The 21,408-nt window shown below is 38.2% G+C and overlaps 1 protein-coding gene across 1 annotated transcript in view; it reads left to right on the top strand.

The window, feature by feature from the left end:
* Window positions 1–20,920, top strand: part of tbc1d9 (TBC1 domain family, member 9 (with GRAM domain)) — a 44,724-nt gene extending 23,804 nt beyond the window's left edge. The window contains exons 9-21 of the mRNA XM_051703511.1: window positions 2,989–3,139; window positions 8,264–8,478; window positions 8,552–8,669; window positions 8,852–9,137; window positions 10,131–10,260; window positions 10,374–10,472; window positions 10,573–10,641; window positions 10,881–11,121; window positions 11,222–11,287; window positions 13,623–13,709; window positions 13,920–13,988; window positions 14,076–14,179; window positions 18,027–20,920. Coding sequence (XP_051559471.1) covers window positions 2,989–3,139; window positions 8,264–8,478; window positions 8,552–8,669; window positions 8,852–9,137; window positions 10,131–10,260; window positions 10,374–10,472; window positions 10,573–10,641; window positions 10,881–11,121; window positions 11,222–11,287; window positions 13,623–13,709; window positions 13,920–13,988; window positions 14,076–14,179; window positions 18,027–18,746 — 2,355 coding nt within the window. The 3' untranslated portion in view covers window positions 18,747–20,920. The remainder of the gene's footprint in view (window positions 1–2,988; window positions 3,140–8,263; window positions 8,479–8,551; window positions 8,670–8,851; window positions 9,138–10,130; window positions 10,261–10,373; window positions 10,473–10,572; window positions 10,642–10,880; window positions 11,122–11,221; window positions 11,288–13,622; window positions 13,710–13,919; window positions 13,989–14,075; window positions 14,180–18,026) is intronic.
* Window positions 20,921–21,408: the final 488 nt, after the last annotated feature.

Raw genomic sequence — 21,408 nt, 5'->3', positions numbered from 1 at the left:
CATGGTATCATTGACAACATTTTATATGAGATGTGTATTGTTTTTCCCTATATATACAGGTGCATCTCAATAAATTAGAATGTCATGGAAAAGTTCATTTATTTCAGTAATTCAACACAAATTGTGAAACTCGTGTATTAAATAAATTCAGTGCACACAGACTGAAGTAGTTTAAGTCTTTGGTTCTTTTAATTGTGATGATTTTGCTCACATTTAACAAAAACCCACCAATTCACTATCTCAAAAAATTAGAATACATCATAAGACCAATAAAAAAAACTTTTTAGTGAATTGTTGGCCTTCTGGAAAGTATGTTCATTTACTGTATATGTACTCAATACTTGGTAGGGGCTCCTTTTGCTTTAATTACTGCCTCAATTCGGTGTGGCATGGAGGTGATCAGTTTGTGGCACTGCTGAGGTGGTATGGAAGCCCAGGTTTCTTTGACAGTGGCCTTCAGCTCATCTGCATTTTTTGGTCTCTTGTTTCTCATTTTCCTCTTGACAATACCCCATAGATTCTCTATGGGGTTCAGGTCTGGGGAGTTTGCTGGCCAGTCAAGCACACCAACACCATGGTCATTTAACCAACTTTTGGTGCTTTTGGCAGTGTGGGCAGGTGCCAAATCCTGCTGGAAAATGAAATCAGCATCTTTAAAAAGCTGGTCAGCAGAAGGAAGCATGAAGTGCTCCAAAATTTCTTGGTAATCGGGTGCAGTGACTTTGGTTTTCAAAAAACACAATGGACCAACACCAGCAGATGACATTGCACCCCAAATCATCACAGACTGTGGAAATTTAACACTGGACTTCAAGCAACTTGGGCTATGAGCTTCTCCACCCTTCCTCCAGACTCTAGGACCTTGGTTTCCAAATGAAATACAAAACTTGCTCTCATCTGAAAAGAGGACTTTGGACCACTGGGCAACAGTCCAGTTTTTCTTCTCCTTAGCCCAGGTAAGACGCCTCTGATGTTGTCTGTGGTTCAGGAGTGGCTTAACAAGAGGAATACGACAACTGTAGCCAAATTTCTTGACATGTCTGTGTGTGGTTGATGCCTTGACCCCAGCCTCAGTCCATTCCTTGTGAAGTTCACCCAAAATCTTGAATCGATTTTGCTTGACAATCCTCATAAGGCTGCGGTTCTCTCGGTTGGTTGTGCATCTTTTTCTTCCACACTTTTTCCTTCCACTCAACTTTCTGTTTACATGCTTGGATACAGCACTCTGTGAACAGCCAGCTTCTTTGGCAATGAATGTTTGTGGCTTACCCTCCTTGTGAAGGGTGTCAGTGATTGTCTTCTGGACAACTGTCAGATCAGCAGTCTTCCCCATGATTGTGTAGCCTAGTGAACCAAACTGAGAGACCATTTTGAAGGCTCAGGAAACCTTTGCAGGTGTTTTGAGTTGATTAGCTGATTGGCATGTCACCATATTCTAATTTTTTGAGATAGTGAATTGGTGGGTTTTTGTTAAATGTGAGCCAAAATCATCACAATTAAAAGAACCAAAGACTTAAACTACTTCAGTCTGTGTGCATTGAATTTATTTAATACACGAGTTTCACAATTTGAGTTGAATTACTGAAATAAATGAACTTTTCCACGACATTCTAATTTATTGAGATGCACCTGTATATAAACACAAATGAACATGAATACAAGGACAGAAATGTGTTCTGCAACATTATAAAACAATAAACCATAAGAGACAGTGCGTTATAGTGATTTGACCACTTGTAAGGGGTGTTCTTAGTGTTCTAAAACCCCCTTTAACCATGGTAAAATCACTGTAAAGCACTTGAGTGGCATATTGTTTTTTTTTTTTTTAAATGGCAGCAAAAGCAATATGATAAAAGACGCCTAATTGTTTAATTATGTTGATTTGACAAAGCCAACATACTGTTATTCTACAGACTCCTGGACCTTCCATGCTACATCCACCAAACTTGGCACAGACCCTCAGAATGTTTTGAATCATGTCATTATATCTTTTCTAACTGATGGGAATTACGGTTTTCACTGAGCGGATGATCAAATTTCAAAGGGTGCATCCCAATCCACACACTTCTGCACTATTCTACGTCATTTTGTAGTGCAAGTAATGCGAGAAGTATGTTAACACTGAAAATGCGACAAAAAGAAGTGTACTATGAGTACCCGGAGGATTTACTTCTTCAACCGTCAAAACGGAGCGTGGAGTGTAGGACACTTCATGCACTCCGGGCTCGCGGCTTGCCGTACATAGTGGAAGGGGCAGAGTTTCCAGGCTGCGTTGCTGGTTTGACAAAACAATTGTAAATAATGGAGAATGTAGCAACTTGTGAAACTTTAGTAAAGACAGCACCTTACAAATGTAAATTAAATGCTTTACCATCACCCCACACTGTGTGTATGTATGTTATTTGAGATACAAGTGTTGAACTGAGCTTGGCTAACGTGCTAAAGCTAGCAGCAACACATAACATGCATGTTAAATGTCACTTCCCTTTAGCTGTTAAACAGTGAATGCTGCCGTGTAATAAAAAAAGCGTGTTACATTTGGGATGATACTTGTGTACTACAAGCAGACACACATGAATAGAACACAGGAAGTGAAGAAAACACAGCATGGTTTGTTGTCTTTGCTGGCCTTGGAACAAATAAGCTGAACGTCTGCTAATCAAAGTCATTTTCTTTAAAACACTCATGCTGTGTTCATTCAGTTTAACGTAAGTGTATAATAGGGAAAATATGTGTGCTTTTTGCAAAGACGCATGTGTTTTTTTGTTCAGAGGAAGAGGATATTTATGAAATGTTGCTCCAAGGGGTTGTCTAATCTAAAGCTTTCACATATTTAATAGCACCACATTTGCAGTTTGATAAAAGGAAGGTAATTAAGTTCATGGTTTACTGGCTTCCAGCACTTAATATTTGATCACAATGACTTGACTTGGCACTTCTGAAGTTGAATAGCAGTGTAACACTCTTTGTTTACCTGCTTGTTTTTAGGCTAAAGAGTTTCTGAAGGAGCAGGCGTGGAAGAATCACTTTGCCGAGTACGGTCAGGGAGTGTGTATGTACCGTACGGAGAAGACCAAAGACCTGGTGCTGCAGGGCATCCCGGAGAACATGAGAGGAGAACTCTGGCTCCTGTTTTCTGGTGAGTTGCATGTTAACACAGAAAACACATTTAGTGGCCATAAATATTTCTTATAGACCATGTTTTATTTTGCATAATTTTTTATATTATATATATATATATATATACAGTGTATATATATTTGTCCATATGACAATGGTATAGTTAGAATTGTTCTTTTCCTTGCATATTAGTGACAGGTCATGTACAAGGTCATATACTTTTCTGACTCTCTGCCTGTCACGAAACCGTGAAGAAGGCGCATCAATTTTTTGTTCCTAATATTCCTTATTGCAGAGGGTTACAATAGTAGACTGATCAACTGGAGAGTAATATAGTTTCATTTCAATTTAATTTCACTTTAAATAATTTGGCACTTCCTGGACATGTTAAATGTGTTTCTTTGCACTCTCTTTTATAGTACATGCACAGAAAAACACACACCTGTTGACCTACTTTTCTTGTGTGGCTACCTTGTGGTGTAGTGCACATACACTGGTGGCCAAAAGTTTGGAATAATGTATCAGATTTTGCTCTTATGGAAAGAAATTGGTACTTTTATTCACCAAAGTGGCATTCAACTGATCACAATGTATAATCAGAACATTAACAATGTGAAAAATTACTATTACAATTTGAAATAAATGTTCTGAACTTCTTAAACTACTTCAAAGAGTTCTCATCAAAAAATCCTCCACGTGCAGCAATGACAGCTTTGCAGATCCTTGTTATTCTAGCTGTCAGTTTGTCCAGATACTCAGGTGACATTTCACCCCACACTTCCTGTAGCACTTGCCATAGATGTGGCTGTCTTGTCAGGCACTTCTCACGCACCTTACAGTCTAACTGATCCCACAAAATCTCAATGGGGTTAAGATCCAGAACACTCTTTTCCAATTATCTGTTGTCCAATGTCTGTGTTTCTTTGCCCACTCTAACCTTTTCTTTTTGTTTTTCTGTTTCAAAAGTGGCTTTTTCTTTGCAATTCTCCCCATAAGGCCTGCACCCCTGAGTCTTCTCTTTACTGTTGTACATGAAACTGGTGTTGAGCGGGTAGAATTCAATGAAGCTGTCAGCTGAGGACATGTGAGGCGTCTATTTCTCAAACTAGACACTCTGATGTACTTATCCTCTTGTTTAGTTGTACATCTGGTCTTCCACATCTCTTCTGTCCTTGTTAGAGCCAGTTGTCCTTTATCTTTGAAGACTGTAGTGTTCACCTTTGTATGAAATCTTCAGTTTTTTGGCAATTTCAAGCATTGTATAGCCTTCATTCCTCAAAACAATGATTGACTGATGAGTTTCTAGAGAAAGCCGTTTCTTTTTTTGCCATTTTTGACCTAATATTGACCTTAAGACATGCCAGTCTATTGCATACTGTAGCAACTCAAAAACAAACACAAAGACAATGTTAAGCTTCATTTAATGAACCAAATATCTTTCAGCTGTGTTTGATATAATGTCAAGTGATGTTCTAGTAGCAAATGATCAATTTAGCATGATTACTCAAGGATAAGGTGTTGGAGTGATGGCTGCTGTCTAGATTTGATCAAAATTGACTTTTTTCAAATAGTGATGGTGCTGTTTTTTACATCAGTAATGTCCTGACTATACTTTGTGATCAGTTTAATTAAAGTACCAATTTCCTTCCGAAACAGCTAAATCTGTACATTATTCCAAAGTTTTGGCCGCCAGTGTACATGTTTGTCTTTTACAACATTATTTCCTGTTTATTAAATGTGAGCTGCTTTGCGTTATTGGCCAGTACACACACAAAACTGACACACTTGACTCCGAGTAAACAATATTAGGACATTGCAATAGAAATATGTGTTGTCTATTAATTGTATTTATATTATTTCTAGTGCTGTTAGTCAATTAAAATTTGTAATCGCGATTAATCGCATAATTATTTGTAGTTAATCGCGATTAATCGCAGATTTGGAAAGTGCTGAAATTTGACTCTAAATATAATTATTGTCCTGTCAAAATTAATTTATTTCCTTCTTAGGAAAGAAAACAAAACAATATGTAATGATCTAATGCTTTCTTAACATTTTCCAAACAAAGCCTTCCACAGTATAAAGATAGAAATGCACTAAAATAGCACCAATTCAAGTAACGTTAAACGTATTCCTCAGTATTCATTGCAATGGGCATTAAATCTCTTAAACTCTCATCCTCTTCAGTATTAATCAGCCGGCAGGCTGTGGCTATCCGCTTTGTTACAGCAGTTGTGAAGCTGCATTCACGATTCGTGTCAGGGCATTTGAACTCCACATGAAAAGCGCTTTGGTGATAGTTAAGACATGTCTTGCTTCTGTGATAATTAAAATGCGCCTTACTTAGGCTGAAAAATACTTGATTTCTGCCACAAGTTCTATCTATGCTTGTTCTGTACAACAAATAGCGTTGAGCTCTTTTCCCAGTCACTTTATCACTGAGAGGGAAGTGTGTGTGTTTGTGGTGTGTTCGTCAGTGTAATGACTGCGGGTGGACACATCGCAGAGGTTCCGCCCTTCCAACAAGTGTTTATGCTGTATTAACGGTAAATGCATTAAACTCGATTAAGAAAAATTATAGCATTAAACTTTTTAGATTGCATGCATTAAAGCGTTAAGACATAGCCAGTACTTATTACTTTCAATTCAAACTGCAACCCCACATAAAAACTATTCTAAAACAATTTCTCAGTAAGAAGTGGTTCTCGGTTCCCAACCATAATGAAAGTCCTTATGAGGAGAAGACTCACCCTTTGCCTCCAAAACAATTTAATTACTTCTTGGAATGCTGCCATACCAGTCATGAACTGTGTATTGGGATATTGCATTCTTTAAGAAGTAGTCCAGAATCTCCCAGATACAGGTTCAGCAATGTTCAGATCTTGTTCTCTGGAAAACCAGGGAAGGTGTTTAGGAGGACATCATGGTGAAATAGAGCAGCCATGTTCCTCAAATAGGGTTTAAAATAGTGCTTCAAAGACCAAATAAAATCCATACACCAAGTTACAGAAAAACGTGAGGCTTTAAAGTCCATGATAAATCATAATTAACACTTTTTTTTATTTATTACAATGTAAAAGTTATACTTTTTTTGATGTTGGACTTTAAAGGCTCATGTTTTCTTAGGAATATACAATCTAACTGGGTAGATTGCAATTTATTTTGTTAATAATCTATTTGTTTTAAATCAGCGCACTCTTCAAGGTTTACTATATATAACTTGGCGCAGACCTTATAAATGTTTGTCTTATAAAAGATAATGTTTTAAACAACGTATCAGTAAAAGGTGCTTAATCTTCAGAAAATATTGATCGTCAAACTACCTGGTAGGGGTGTAACGGTATGACATTGTCACGGTATGATAACCGTCACAAAAATGACCACGGTATTACGGTTTCATCGTATTTAGGTGCATTGATAATATTAAAAGCAGTTCAATATTTGGTTATTAAATAGGCTATTTCTGATAAACACACAGATAAATATTTCAGTTATAACCAATTCTTGAACTTTATTTTGGATTTCTTCAACTTTAATCCTTTAACTTTTGATCTTGAACATCAGGACACTCTCTTAATCCGACAAGGTAAAAAAAGAAAAAGAAAAAAAATCACAAACCGGTAAACATGGCAACATGTACAGTAGTCAGATGATTATAACTAAAAATATTTTGTTATTGTTATTTTATGATATAAAATTGAATTGTAATCATTTGTAATGATTATTGCCCAGGTTAACACTTAAAATATGCATTTGCATGCATTCAGTAATTTGTTGCATTTGTGATTTAGTTCAATTCTACAATACCTACTGAAAATATATTGCGCTCCGCTCATGCTGGACTTTTGTGCTCGTGATGCACAGCGCTCGCGACACCTGCGTGTCACCTTTAAAATTGAGTGACAGTCAATTGCAACATGAGGAAGGCGCAATTTAAAGATTTATTTTATCTAGCCAAGTTTATATGATGCTGTGTAAATGTTGCAGATTCTGTCTTAATTAAACTGATTTGTCTTTATCTTCATGCAATACCGTCAATGAGAAGATTTCAACGGTATGATAACCGTCCGTTTTAAAACCGAGGTATATTGTGAAACCTTGAAACCGTTACATCCCTACTACATAGTATATGAGCATATACACTGATGAGCCAAAACATTATGACCACTCGCAGGTAAAGCGAATAACGTTGATCATCTCCTAACAAGCCTATATGTCATTGTCTGGGTAGATTAGATGGTAAGCGAACAATCAGTTCTCGTAGTCAACATGTTGAGTGCAGGAGAAATGGGTAGGAGTAAAGACCTGAGCGACTTTGACAAGGGCCAAATTGTTATGGGCAGATGACTGGGTCAGAGCATCTCTGAAACGGCAAGGCTTATGGGGTGCTCCCGGTCAGCAGTGGTGAGTACCTAACGACAGTGGAATAATTTGCGGAACATGATGAAGAGTTCAAGGTGTTGCCCTGGCCTCCAAATTCCCCAGATCTCAATCCGATTGAGCATCTGTAGGATGTGATGGACCAACAAATCCAATCCATGGTGGCTCCACCTCGCAACTTACAGGACTTACAGGATCTGCTGCTAATGTCTTGGTGCCAGATACCACAGGACACCTTTCTTGGGTCTTGCAGAGTCCATGCCTCGGCGGGTTTGTGCTGTTTTGGCGGCACACGAAGAACCAACAGCACATTAGGCAGGTGGTCATAATGTTTTGGCTCATTAGTGTATCATATTACATGCTTTATTCTCTAGTTTATATGAGGTTTGTAATTTTTTCTTATGTTTGTTTTATGTGAATTTGTATTTTCTTGCAATAAACAACATCAAAATGAAATACTTGGGCTGTGCGTTACATGTAGAGATGGAGTTGCGCTTACTGCCTCCTGCTGTAAAACATTAAGGTTGGACTTTAAGCTTGAATTGCTCTGATGGTAGGAATATTCCTTATTGGTTCGGGGGAATTATTAATTGTGTTAATTTTTTGAGCGTGTTATTTTTGGAAGGGTAGCAAGTAACAGGATTACATATGTAGCCTAAATTAATTGGGGGTAATAGATATGTTTAATGCCAGACGAATGGTTCACATGTAAACAGCATTAGTTGGTTGGCTGGCTGTTGAGTGTATATATTGGTTTGTACAGGGGCGATTAACGAGATGGCGACTCATCATGGTTATTACGAGGATCTGGTGGAGAAGTCGATGGGGAAATATAATCTGGCCACAGAGGAGATCGAGAGAGACTTACACCGGTCTTTGCCTGAACATCCAGCCTTTCAAAATGAGATGGGCATTGCCGCTTTGCGTAGAGTCCTCACTGCCTACGCCTTTCGCAACCCCAATATTGGCTACTGCCAGGTATGATCGCAAATTTTCTAGACACATACGCAATGCAGACCTTCTGTGGTCTTGATGCACATCTTTTTCACAGGCCATGAACATAGTGACCTCGGTACTGTTGTTGTACGCTAAAGAGGAAGAGGCCTTTTGGCTGCTGGTAGCGTTATGTGAGCGGATGCTGCCAGACTACTACAACACCAGAGTTGTTGGTGAGCTCAACAGTAATATATTATACTTCATTAAGGGCTGAATGAAAATATTGATTTTCAGATTATTCATGCTCTTCGTTTGAACATTGATACCTGATATCGATTGTTAAAATCTCAAGATTGATCTGTAATCAGGTGATCACTGTTTAGTGTTATATGTGTGTATTGTGTTTGTTTGTCAGGTGCTCTGGTGGATCAGGGTGTGTTTGAAGAGCTGGCCAATGTGCACGTGCCTCAGCTGTATGACTGCATGCAGGCGCTGGGCGTCATCTCCACCATCTCCCTGTCCTGGTTCCTCACGCTCTTCCTGTCCGTCATGCCCTTCGAGAGCGCTGTGGTGGTGGTTGACTGCTTCTTCTACGAGGGCATTAAAGTCATCTTCCAGCTCGCTTTGTCTGTGCTTGACGCTAATATACATCAACTGCTGAGCTGTAAAGATGACGGAGAAGCCATGACTATACTGGGCAGGTACGAGAATCATATTCTACTGACTATATTTAGTATACTGCACAGTGAGTATATGTTCTGGAAAAATATTATTTGCTGCATACTACTGTATATAGTGACTATATATAGTATATTGCAGCACACTACATAGTGACTGTATTTAGTTAATTGTAAAGTCTTTATACGTATGTGGAATACTGCAAAGTGACTGTGTAGCATACTCAATAGTGAGTATATACAGTTATAGTAAACACCATATTATACTATAGAGTTATTGTGTAGTTTACTATATTTCAAGAATATAGTACTCATTATAGTATGTATAGTATACTGCAAAGTGATTATATGTAGTATCATACGCAACATATACACCGATCAGCCACAACATTAAAACCACCTGCCTAATATTGCGTGACCTCTCCGCACAACTGCCACTCACTGGATGTTTTTTGTTTTTGGCACCATTCGGAGTAAATTCTAGAGACTGTTTTGTGTGAAAATCCCAGAAATACTCAAACCAGCCCTTCTGGCACCAACAATCATGCCACGGTCCAAATCACTGAGATCAAAATTTTCCCCCATTCTGATGGTTCATGTGAACATTAACTGAAGCTCCTGACCCGTATATGCATGATTTTATACATTAAACTGCTGTCACACAATTGGCTGATTAGATAATCGCATGAATAAGTAGATGTACAGGTGTACCTAATAAAGTGGCCGGTGAGTGTAGTATAATGCAACGGGAGTATATGTAGTATTCTTCATAGTGAGTATATGTAGCATACTGCGATGTATAATGTGTACTACATACAGTATAGTATAGCTAAATATTTGTATAAACAGTTGACAAGCAGTTCACATTTGCAAAATGTCTTTTAAAGGTTTAGAAGGAAAATTAATTCTTAGTTTTGATAACACAATTAAGTGTGTGTGCTTGTGTGTGTGCTTGTGTGTGTGTGTGTGTGTGTGTGTGTGTGTGTGTGTGTGTGTGTGTGTGTGTGTGTGCTGTAGGTATCTGGACAGTGTGACTAATAAGGACAGCACTCTTCCACCAATCCCACATCTCCACTCTCTTCTCACTGATAATGGAGAGCCTCATCCTGAGGTGGACATCTTTAAACTCGTCCGCAGTTCATATGAGGTTTGTCATCTGAGATCTTGTGTGTTATAGCGGTATATTCACTGTTTATGTATGTTACAAGCATGCACACCATTCTAACACGCACATATTCATCGTCTCTCTGTGATTTGCAGAAGTTTGGCTCCATTCGGGCAGATGTGATTGAGCAGATGCGCTTCAAACAGAGACTGAGAGTGATTCAGGCCATTGAAGACACCACCAAACGCAATGTGGTAGATATACACTCTGCATATATAAATATTGTATGATTCTCCCATTTGTTTCCACACAGTGAATATAACGTTCATGTTTGTCTCACAACTTCTTTTCCAGGTGCGCACCATCGTGACAGAGACGGCCTTCAGCATTGATGAACTAGAGGAACTCTACTCACTCTTTAAGGTGAGCTGCAGCTCAGGCAAATGAGAAATACAAAGACATGTATGTTAATATTTCTACTTTTCATTCACATTTTTCTGCTCATAATATACAGTACTTTCTAATGAAAAAAGTATTAATTTTGAAAAATAGATGCATATCCCATAGTGGACCCCACTGTACAGTAATCCAAATCACATTCTCCTCCCAAGGCTTTATAATTGAAAGTTTCATGGACTGTCCATTTATTTTTTTTCCATCAGGCTGAGCATCTGACCAGCTGTTACTGGGGCAGCACCAGTAACCCCATGAGCCGTCATGACCCGAGCCTGCCTTACCTTGAACAGTACCGCATGGACCTGGAGCAGTTCAAGGGGCTGTTCGCTCTGCTCTTTTCCTGGGCCAGCGGCACACACACTGATGATCTGGCCCTGCGGTTCTTCCGTCTGCTGGACCACAACGCAGACGCACTCATAAACTTCAGAGAGTTCATCAATGGCCTGAGTAAATGAGCATTTACATTCAAACTGAGATTCATCAGGGTGTTTCAGATTTGTACACATTTGATATGATCTAATTGACAAAGGAACGGTTTGTATTGCAGGTGTGATATGTCACAGTGACCTGACGGAGAAACTCAAATTCCTGTACAAAATGCACGTGCTTCCAGGTAAGTGACAATATACACCGATCAGCCACAACATTAAAACCACCTGCCTAATATTGTGTAGGTCCCCCTTGTGCTGCCAAAACAGCTCGGATCTGTCGAGGCATGGACTCCACAAGATCTCTGAAGGTCTCTTGTGGTATCTGGCACCAAGACGTTAGCAGCAGATCATTTAAGTCCTGTAAGTTGTGAGGTGGGGCCTCCATGGATCGGCCAGCAAATCCCATAGATGCTCAATTGGATTGAGATCTGGGGAATTTGGAGGCCAAGTCAACACCTTGAACTCTTCATCATGTTCCTCAAACCATTTCTGAACAATTTTTGCAGTGTGGCAGGGCGCATTATCCTGCTGAAAGAGGCCACTGCCATCAGTGAAAACCATCGCCATGAAGGGGTGTACCTGGTCTGCAACAATGTTTAGGTAGGTACATGAATGCCAGGACTCAAGTTTTCCCAGCAGAACATTGGCCAGAGCATCACACTGCCTCCGCCGGCCTGCCTTCTTCCCATAGTGCATCCTGCTGCCATCTCTTCCCCAGGTAAACGATGCACACTCACCCGGCCATACACATGATCTAAATGAAAACATGATTCATCCGACCAGGCCGCCTTCTTCCATTGCTCCATGGTCCAGTTCTGATGCTCACGTGCCCATTGTAGGCACTTTTGGCGGTGGACGGGGGTCAGCATGGGCACTCCGACCGGTCTGCGGCTACGCAGCCCCATACGCAGCAAGCTGCGATGCACTTTGTGTTCTGACACCTTTCTATCATGACCAGCATTACATTTTTCAGCAATTTGTGCTACAGTATCTCTTCTGTGGGATCAAACCAGACGGGCTAGCCTTTGCTCCCCACGCACATCAATGAGCCCCATGACCCTGTCGCTGGTTCACCGGTTGTCCTTCCTTGGACCACTTTTGGTAGGTACTAACCACTGCATACCAGGAACACCCCACAAGACCTGCCGTTTTGGAGATGGTCTGACCCAGTCATCTAGCCATCACAATTTGGCCCTTGTCAAAGTCACTCAGATCCTTACGCTTGCCCATTATTCCTGCTTCCAATACATGAAATTCAAGAATTGATCGTTCACTTGCTGCTTAATATATCCCACCCCTTGACAGGTGCCATTGTAATGAGATAATAAATGTTATTCACTTCACCTGTCAGTGGTTTTAATGTTGTGGCTGATCAGTGTGTGTGTGTGTGTGTGTGTGTGTGTGTGTGTGTGTGTGTGAATATGGATGTTTTTTTTATGTGTTACACATGAGTTGTATGTAGTGCATTTCTAGTCCTTTGAGAAAATGTATCTATTCTGCTGACACCCCTGAAAAGGTTTTAAACAAAGTTTTATTAATATCTTACATAGATTTTTAGTTGTTTTTCCCCATTATTATATTTTGTCTTGGATTTCATACTGGCCAGAAGCCAGAATTGCATTAAAAACAAACAAATGAAACTTGTCAAGAACATGTCCAGGTCATATTTCACCCGAAAATCTAATGAAATAAGAAATTACACTTTGCTTTAAGAAAATGAAGCCTACAATTTTTTTTTTTTTTTTTTTTTTTTTAGAACAATTTAGATTTTTTATTTATTTTTTTAGATTGTGACAATTTTCATGACAATTAAGCAAAAACTATAATTTCTTATTTCTTTCTTTTGATATTTGGGGTGAAATAAGTAGAGGTAGACCAAAATAGAAACGATAGTTCAAAATAGAAACAATAGTTTAAAAAAAAGCAACTATCGGCACCGATATATCGTTGCCGATAGTTGCTTTTTTTTGAGCTATCATTATTGGCAAAAATCTATGTCGATAGTTGCCAATAGATTTTCATCGTTTTGTCATTTCAAAATAAGAGTCCCCTGTGTTTTTTGGGCTTGCTTATACTTAAAAGTCCCACGTTATGCACCAGATTTAAATTTTCCTGGTTATTATTGCGATTATATTCATTTTGGACTCTTTGTCTTTGCCCACCATAGTAAAAAAAAGAATGAGACATTTTTTTGACATTCTGTAAATCGATTATAGAAACTATCGGCCGATTAATCTGTTATCGGCCTTTCCTACCACCTTAGTTATCTTATCGACAAAATCCCACTATTGTTCAACCTCTAGAAATATGACCTGGACGTGCTCGGATTAGAAACAGACAAATTATACACAGTCATAAAGGTAATAGAAAACTTAATATTAAACATTAATATAATTTTTTTACTGTAATAGAAGTGTTATAAATGTATCTCATTTTTATATCATTCCAAAGAAAAATAATTTGGATGTAGTGTTGTCCAGTTAGAAGAGTCTGAATGTTTGTGGTGGTGTTCCTCAGAGTTGCATCATGAGCAGGAGGAGCCGGACTCGGCCTGTGAAGCTACACAGTATTTCTTTGAGGACATCACACCTGAGACATCCAGTGGTACGACTGCATACTCACTATTCTCCTGATTTACTTCAGGAAGTACACCTTTCCCATTCTATGTGCATGTATTGTTAATTATATGGTGAAATGTGTTTGAAAACTGATAATTGTGTCCTCTGGGAGTTTCAAAATGTTTGTTTATCCTGTGTGAAATACATTACTCGTGTCATTGTTACTGATCTAGTTGCTTTGACCTCTCATTCACAGGGCACGACCCCAAGAACAAGACTGAGAGGGATGATGGTTTTGTCAGAGTCACTTTTAAGAACGAAAAAGGTGGGAGTTACAGAAATCTAGTAGATCCAATCCATCTCCTCTTGAAGGTGCAGAAGTTAATTGGGCTTCTCTCTGTTTTTGATGTAGTGAAGAAAATGCACACTCCAGATTACCGTACGTACCTGCGCTTGTGGAACCAGGAGACCAAATCAAAGCTAGAGAACATAAAGGATCTTCCCAAACTCAACCAGGTACAACTGCAGTCAAGCTAAAATGTTTTAACTCATATTCATATTTGAATATTTCTTTGAGTAATTGCATTGGCAATGTAAAATTAAGCAATGTCACTTCAGTTACAAAAATGGCAATAGAGTTGTGATTCCATTTCCTTATTTTGAGCCGTTTGTTTCAGTGAATCGGTTTAAAACACTGATTCATTCATTCGTTGGTGCTATCACTGAAAAATATTCATGGAAATCCCAGTGTGGCATTTTACATTGTTTTTAAATGTAGTCAAATTTAGTTAAACATGTATTTAAGAAAAAAAATGTATCACTACATATATTTGTATTGATACATACAAGTAATTAAAAGTAAATATAATCATTTCTGTTTATTTGTAAAGCATGCTTTGATCACTAGATTTTTACTGTTTTTGTTCATGCGTTAAAAATCTAGTCCTCTGATTGATAGAAAAAACAATCCAAAATGTAAAATTCGGTAAAAATGTATTTAAGTAAATACTGTTGTTTATTAGCATTTATTGGTATATTGGTACTTATAAATAATTACAAGTAAATATCATTTTTCCTTTTTTTCCACACTGTTTTTCAGCAAATATACAGAAGCCTTAATCATTTTTAACTAGATTTTTACTGTTTTTGTTGGTGCATTATACATTTTGAATGTACTTTGCAATGAACTATTGTTGTTTGGATTAAATGATGGTTCCACTGATTGAAAGGAAAACCCCTTTTAGGACATTTCAAAGCAAATACTGTACATAAATCAAGAACAAATATCATCAAAAGTGTGTATATATATATATATATATATATATATATATATATATATATATATAGTCAAAGTCGATTTGTTTAATGTAGTAAAATTTAGTAAAACTATTTAAGTACTTTTATTTATTAGTATGTATTGTTATATTGAGACATATAAATAATAATCAGCAAATATAATTTTTCTTTGTGTTTATTTTGTGAAAAACAGTGTAGAACTCATGATTATTTTAAACTAGATTTTTACTCTTTTAACTCTTGCATTAGCACATGAGCATTATTGATTGTTTAGTTGAAATTATGGTTCATCTGATTGAAAAGAAAAATGTAAGCCTTTTCAGATCAATTACTGAACATACATATACATGTGTGTGTGTGTATATGTACAGGTGCATCTCAATAAATTAGAATGTCGTGGAAAAGTTCTGGGATCAGCTAGACTGTAAGGTGCGTGAGAAGTGCCCGACAAGACAGACACATCTATGGCAAGTGCTACAGGAAGTGTGGGGTGAAATGTCACCTGAGTATCTGGACAAACTGACAGCTAGAATAACAAGGATCTGCAAAGCTGTCATTGCTGCACGTGGAGGATTTTTTGATGAGAATTCTTTGAAGTAGTTTAAGAAGTTCAGAACATTTTTTTCAAATTGTAATAGTAATTGTTCACGTTATTAATGTCCTGTCTATACTTTGTGATCAGTTGAATACCACCAGTGTATGTGTGTGTGTGTGTATATATATATATATATATACACACACATACACACATACATACATACAGGTGCATCTCAATAAATTAGAATGTCGTGGAAAAGTTCATTTATTTCAGTAATTCAACTCAAATTGTGAAACTCGTATATTAAATAAATTCAATGCACACAGACTGAAGTAGTTTAAGTCTTTGGTTCTTTTAATTGTGATGATTTTGGCTCACATTTAACAAAAACCCACCAATTCACTCTCTCAACAAATTAGAATACATCATAAGACCAATAAAAAAAACATTTTTAGTGAATTGTTGGCCTTCTGGAAAGTATGTTCATTTACTGTATATGTACTCAATACTTGGTAGGGGCTCCTTTTGCTTTAATTACTGCCTCAATTTGGCGTGGCATGGAGGTGATCAGTTTGTGGCACTGCTGAGGTGGTATGGAAGCCCAGGTTTCTTTGACAGTGGCCTTCAGCTCATCTGCATTTTTTGGTCTCTTGTTTCTCATTTTCCTCTTGACAATACCCCATAGATTCTCAATGGGGTTCAGGTCTGGTGAGTTTGCTGGCCAGTCAAGCACACCAACACCATGGTCATTTAACCAACTTTTGGTGCTTTTGGCAGTGTGGGCAGGTGCCAAATCCTGCTGGAAAATGAAATCAGCATCTTTAAAAAGCTGGTCAGCAGAAGGAAGCATGAAGTGCTCCAAAATTTCTTGGTAAACGGGTGCAGTGACTTTGGTTTTCAAAAAACAACATGGACCAACACCAGCAGATGACATTGCACCCCAAATCATCACAGACTGTGGAAACTTAACACTGGACTTCAAGCAACTTGGGCTATGAGCTTCTCCACCCTTCCTCCAGACTCTAGGACCATGGTTTCCAAATGAAATACAAAACTTGCTCTCATCTGAAAAGAGGACTTTGGACCACTGGGCAACAGTCCAGTTCTTCTTCTCCTTAGCCCAGGTAAGACGCCTCTGACGTTGTCTGTGGTTCAGGAGTGGCTTAACAAGAGGAATATGACAACTGTAGCCAAATTCCTTGACATGTCTGTGTGTGGTGGCTCTTGATGCCTTGACCCCAGCCTCAGTTCATTCCTTGTGAATTTCACCCAAATTCTTGAATCGATTTTGCTTGAAAATCCTCATAAGGCTGCGGTTCTCTTGGTTGGTTGTGCATCTTTTTCTTCCACACTTTTTCCTTCCACTCAACGTTCTGTTAACATGCTTGGATACAGCACTCTGTGAACAGCCAGCTTCTTTGGCAATGAATGTTTGTGGCTTACCCTCCTTGTGAAGGGTGTCAATGATTGTCTTCTGGACAACTGTCAGATCAGCAGTCTTCCCCATGATTGTGTGGCCTAGTGAACCAAACTGAGAGACCATTTTGAAGGCTCAGGAAACCTTTGCAGGTGTTTTGAGTTGATTAGCTGATTGGCATGTCACCATATTCTAATTTTTTGAGATAGTGAATTGGTGGGTTTTTGTTAAATGTGAGCCAAAATCATCACAATTAAAAGAACCAAAGACTTAAACTACTTCAGTCTGTGTGCATTGAATTTATTTAATACACGAGTTTCACAATTTGAGTTGAATTATTGAAATAAATGAACTTTTTCACGACATTCTAATTTATTGAGATGCACCTGTATGTATGTATGTGTGTATGTGTGTGTATATATATATATATATATATACACACACACACACACACACACACACACTGGTGGTATTCAACTGATCACAAAGTATAGACAGGACATTAATAACGTGAACAATTACTATTACAATTTGAAAAAAATGTTCTGAACTTCTTAAATTACTTCAAAGAGTTCTCATCAAAAAATCCTCCACGTGCAGCAATGACAGCTTTGCAGATCCTTGTTATTCTAGCTGTTAGTTTGTTCAGATACTCAATTGACATTTCACCCCACACTTCCTGTAGCACTTGCCATAGATGTGTCTGTCTTGTCGGGCACTTCTCACGCACCTTACAGTCTAGCTGATCCCACAAAAATCTCAATGGGGTTAAGATCCAAACTTTTGGCTGCCAGTGTGTAGATATATATATATATATACATATACACATGTAATGAATATTGTGAAAAGGCTGGAAATTACAATTTTTAAGCTATATCGCTCAGCCCTATTTCACAATGATTGACTTTCTTCAGTGGAGTTTTGGTTCCAGTAAATCTATTATATGAGATGGAGATCAGATTTGTTGTTTTACTGCTTTTAGGGATATTGCAGTGAAATTACAGTATTTAAATGGCCAAAAAAAACGATTATATGGTATTATAGTAGAATTACTGTAAAATCTGTCCTCTTTATTTTTATTTGTTGCATCTGTTTCTTGTTCCTTTTGTCAGAGTCAGTTCATCGAGTTGTGCAAGACTCTGTATAACATGTTCAGTGAAGACCCCAATGAGCAGGAGCTCTACCACGCCACAGCCACGGTCACCAGTCTGTTACTGGAGATGGGCGAGGTAGGAAAGCTCTTCTGTAGTCCCGCTAGTAAGGATGATGATGAAGCCGATGACGAAGAGGACGATCAGATCCCAGCTTGCAGAAGGAAACACCAAAAAGAGCATTGCAAACCCTGCGTCTATCCACTGGGTGTTCCAGGCGATGCCGAGATAAACTCCTGCATCACGGGACCCTTGGAGGACATCAAACTAGAGGACTCGTCACCCAAAGACACGGCTACATCGTCCGCCATGCTCATCTCAGACGACGAGACCAAAGATGACGCATCCATGTCGTCGTACTCCGTCCTGAGTGCAGGATCGCACGAAATGGACGATAAACTTCAGTGTGAGGACATCGCGGAGGATACGGTACTCATACGCAACAGTGAGAGAGCAGGGCATCATGGGACAGGGGGTCTGCCTCACAGCGCTAGCATCGATAAAGACTGGGCCATCACCTTCGAGCAGTTTTTGGCCTCTGTGCTCACCGAACAAGCCCTGGTGCAGTACTTTGAGAAACCTGTAGAGATCGCTGCGCGAATAACTAACGCTAAGAACGTTCGGAAGGTGGGACACCCGCACGTGTCCATCAGTGATTATGAGATCTCGCTATCTGGCTAACGTGGTAAATACAAACAAACTCGAAACTTTATCTGAACTTTGAGGTTTAAACGAATAGTTCAAGCAAAAATGAAATTGATGTCGTCATTTACTCACTTTGTCTTGTCGCTACAAACCTGAATGACTTTCTTTGTGGAACACAAATGAAGTTATTTAGCCGAATGTTCACACTGCTCTTTTCCATACAGTGAAAGTGGATGGTGACCATGGTTGTCTAGCTTAAAAAATGAGAAAAAGCACCATAAAACGATCATAAAAGTAGTCCAAACGACTTGTGCACTGTATTTCAAGTCATTTGAAGCCGATAGTTTAAAAAACAGGAAAAAAAAAAATTATTATTAAGTCATTATTCACTGAAAATTTTTACCTACATCATATCACATTAGCACTTGCATTCAGATGCCACCTCTCGACACGTTTATATGTTTTCAATTGACCGCGAGTACGAATGAGATTTGAAAGGGAAGATTTTCAGCAAATAAAAAAAACAATTATGGAAAAGCACCATAAAAGTAGCCCATACAACTCGTGCGCTATATTCCAAGTCTTCTGAAGAAATTTCAATAGATTTGTGTGCGAAACAAATCACAATTAAGTTGTTATATGCTGAAAATCTTCCCCTTCGTCATAGCTCTTAAATCTCGCTTTCGCACATTTATGTCAATGAATGTTTTCATTTTACAGGAATTACGTCTGAGATTTTAGAACTACTATGAAGGGTGGAAGATTTTCAGTGAATAACAGGTTTATAATTTCAGTCTGTTCCTTTAACAAAACTATCATATTGATTCAGAAGACTTTGAAATATAGCGCAAAAGTCATACAGGCTAATTTAATGATACTTTATGGTGTTTTTTTGCCATTTTCGGAGCATAACAGCCCCAGTCCCCATTCACTTCCATTATATGGAAAAGGGCAGTCTGGACATTCTGCTTAAACTTCTCCAGGTTTGGTTTTTTTCGAGGGTAAGTAAATGATGACAAAAGTGTTATGCGAACTATCCCTTTAACTAAACTTGTTATTCTTTACCTACAGTAAGTAATGTAAATCTCACTCATTTTCTCCTGTGGATCTCCACTTAAATCAGTGTGAAACATCAATGTCTTCATGTTTATATGAGCTTGTTATGGAATGGACCGTAATGACTTCTCCCGCAGGGTAAATCTTTGATCTTTGCTGGTCACTTGGTGTGATAGTAAACCTTTTAATGATGTAACAAACAGAATGACTGACCTTTTTACCTGTACAAAGACTGAAAACTGAAAGGACCCGTTCACCTGTTGTATACTACGATGTGTGTACTTTATATACAGAAATGATTACTAATAGTATCTAATAGTTAGACAGTTTATCAGAGTAATCGTATCTAGAATAGCTTACAAATCCTGATTGGGCAAAACATGCCTGAGTCCTACAAGAAACTAGTACATAAACTTTGCATAATGCTAGCGTGACTGCATTCACAGGGATAGTCGAGGGTCCAGATGATAGCCCTCTCTTTAGAAAGGACTTAAAAGGAATAGTTAGTTCACTTGAAAATTCCTCAGTGATACACAAAATGAGATGTTAGGCAAAATGATCATTCAGCTCTTTCCCTACAAGGAAAGCGGATGCCAAATAGTAGCATATACAACTGATATATTCAAAATCTTCTGCAGCCATATGATAGATTTGTGTGTGGAACAGACCAAAATAGTAAGGATTTTTGGGTGAACTATTCCAAGATGTCTGCTGCTGGAATTGTTGGATCATCATTTAAAAGAAGCCATGCAACTAAATCCATTTATAAAATCGACAAATTTCTCTCTTTTTCAGCTCTATTCTTTGCACATGCACTTTTGGTTTTTCTTCTACATAGAAAATGAGGATGTTTGATACCTAGAAATGTTTAAATATCAGACATTTAGGCATTCTCTATGTATAGTATATATACATACTATATATACTGAAGACAACGATCGTGTACAGTTTTTAAGTTAGTGTGTATTAAACAGTAAGAGGCATGTGGCATGTCTGTTCATCTTGTAAGCTCTGTTTTTTTTTTTTATTTAAAACTGTTTTTTATGTCATTATTTTATGCTGCTGTTTTTTTAAGTGTACAATTTAATGTGAAATGTTACAATTGACCTGTAAATGATTCGGACCACTACCAGTAATTAAAAGTATATATGGAATTATCCTGTCATTTTTTCAGAAACTCATCTTGTTTGTTTGTTTGTTTTGTTCAATTGCTTCTTGTCACTTTCCACGAATAGTGGACAAAATATTGCAACCATGTGACCACACTTTGGAACATGTCTAAAAAAAATTCAAAATAGTTTTTCTATTAAAAAAACATTTTTGAACATAATTTATAATTATAATTTTATTTATCACACATTAGCACATATACAGTGAAATTCTTTTTTTCACATATCCCAGCTAAGCTGGGGTCAGAGTGCAGGGTCAGCCATGATACAGCACCCCTGGAGCAGATAGGGTCAAGGGCCTTGCTCAAGGGCCCAACAGTGGCATCTTGGTGGTGCTGGGGCTTGAACCCCTGACCTTCTGATCAGTAACCCAGAGCCTTAACCACTGAGCCACCACTGCCCATATTAATGTAATTGTAGGTTCTTAAAAATATATTTTTTTAAATTACGTCAGAATTGGTCAAAACGGGGCC

Source organism: Myxocyprinus asiaticus, chromosome 7 (assembly GCF_019703515.2).
Source record: "Myxocyprinus asiaticus isolate MX2 ecotype Aquarium Trade chromosome 7, UBuf_Myxa_2, whole genome shotgun sequence".
NCBI lineage: Eukaryota > Metazoa > Chordata > Actinopteri > Cypriniformes > Catostomidae > Myxocyprinus > Myxocyprinus asiaticus.
Note: the sequence above shows the minus strand (reverse complement) of the source record. Positions and strands in the feature narration are given on the sequence as shown.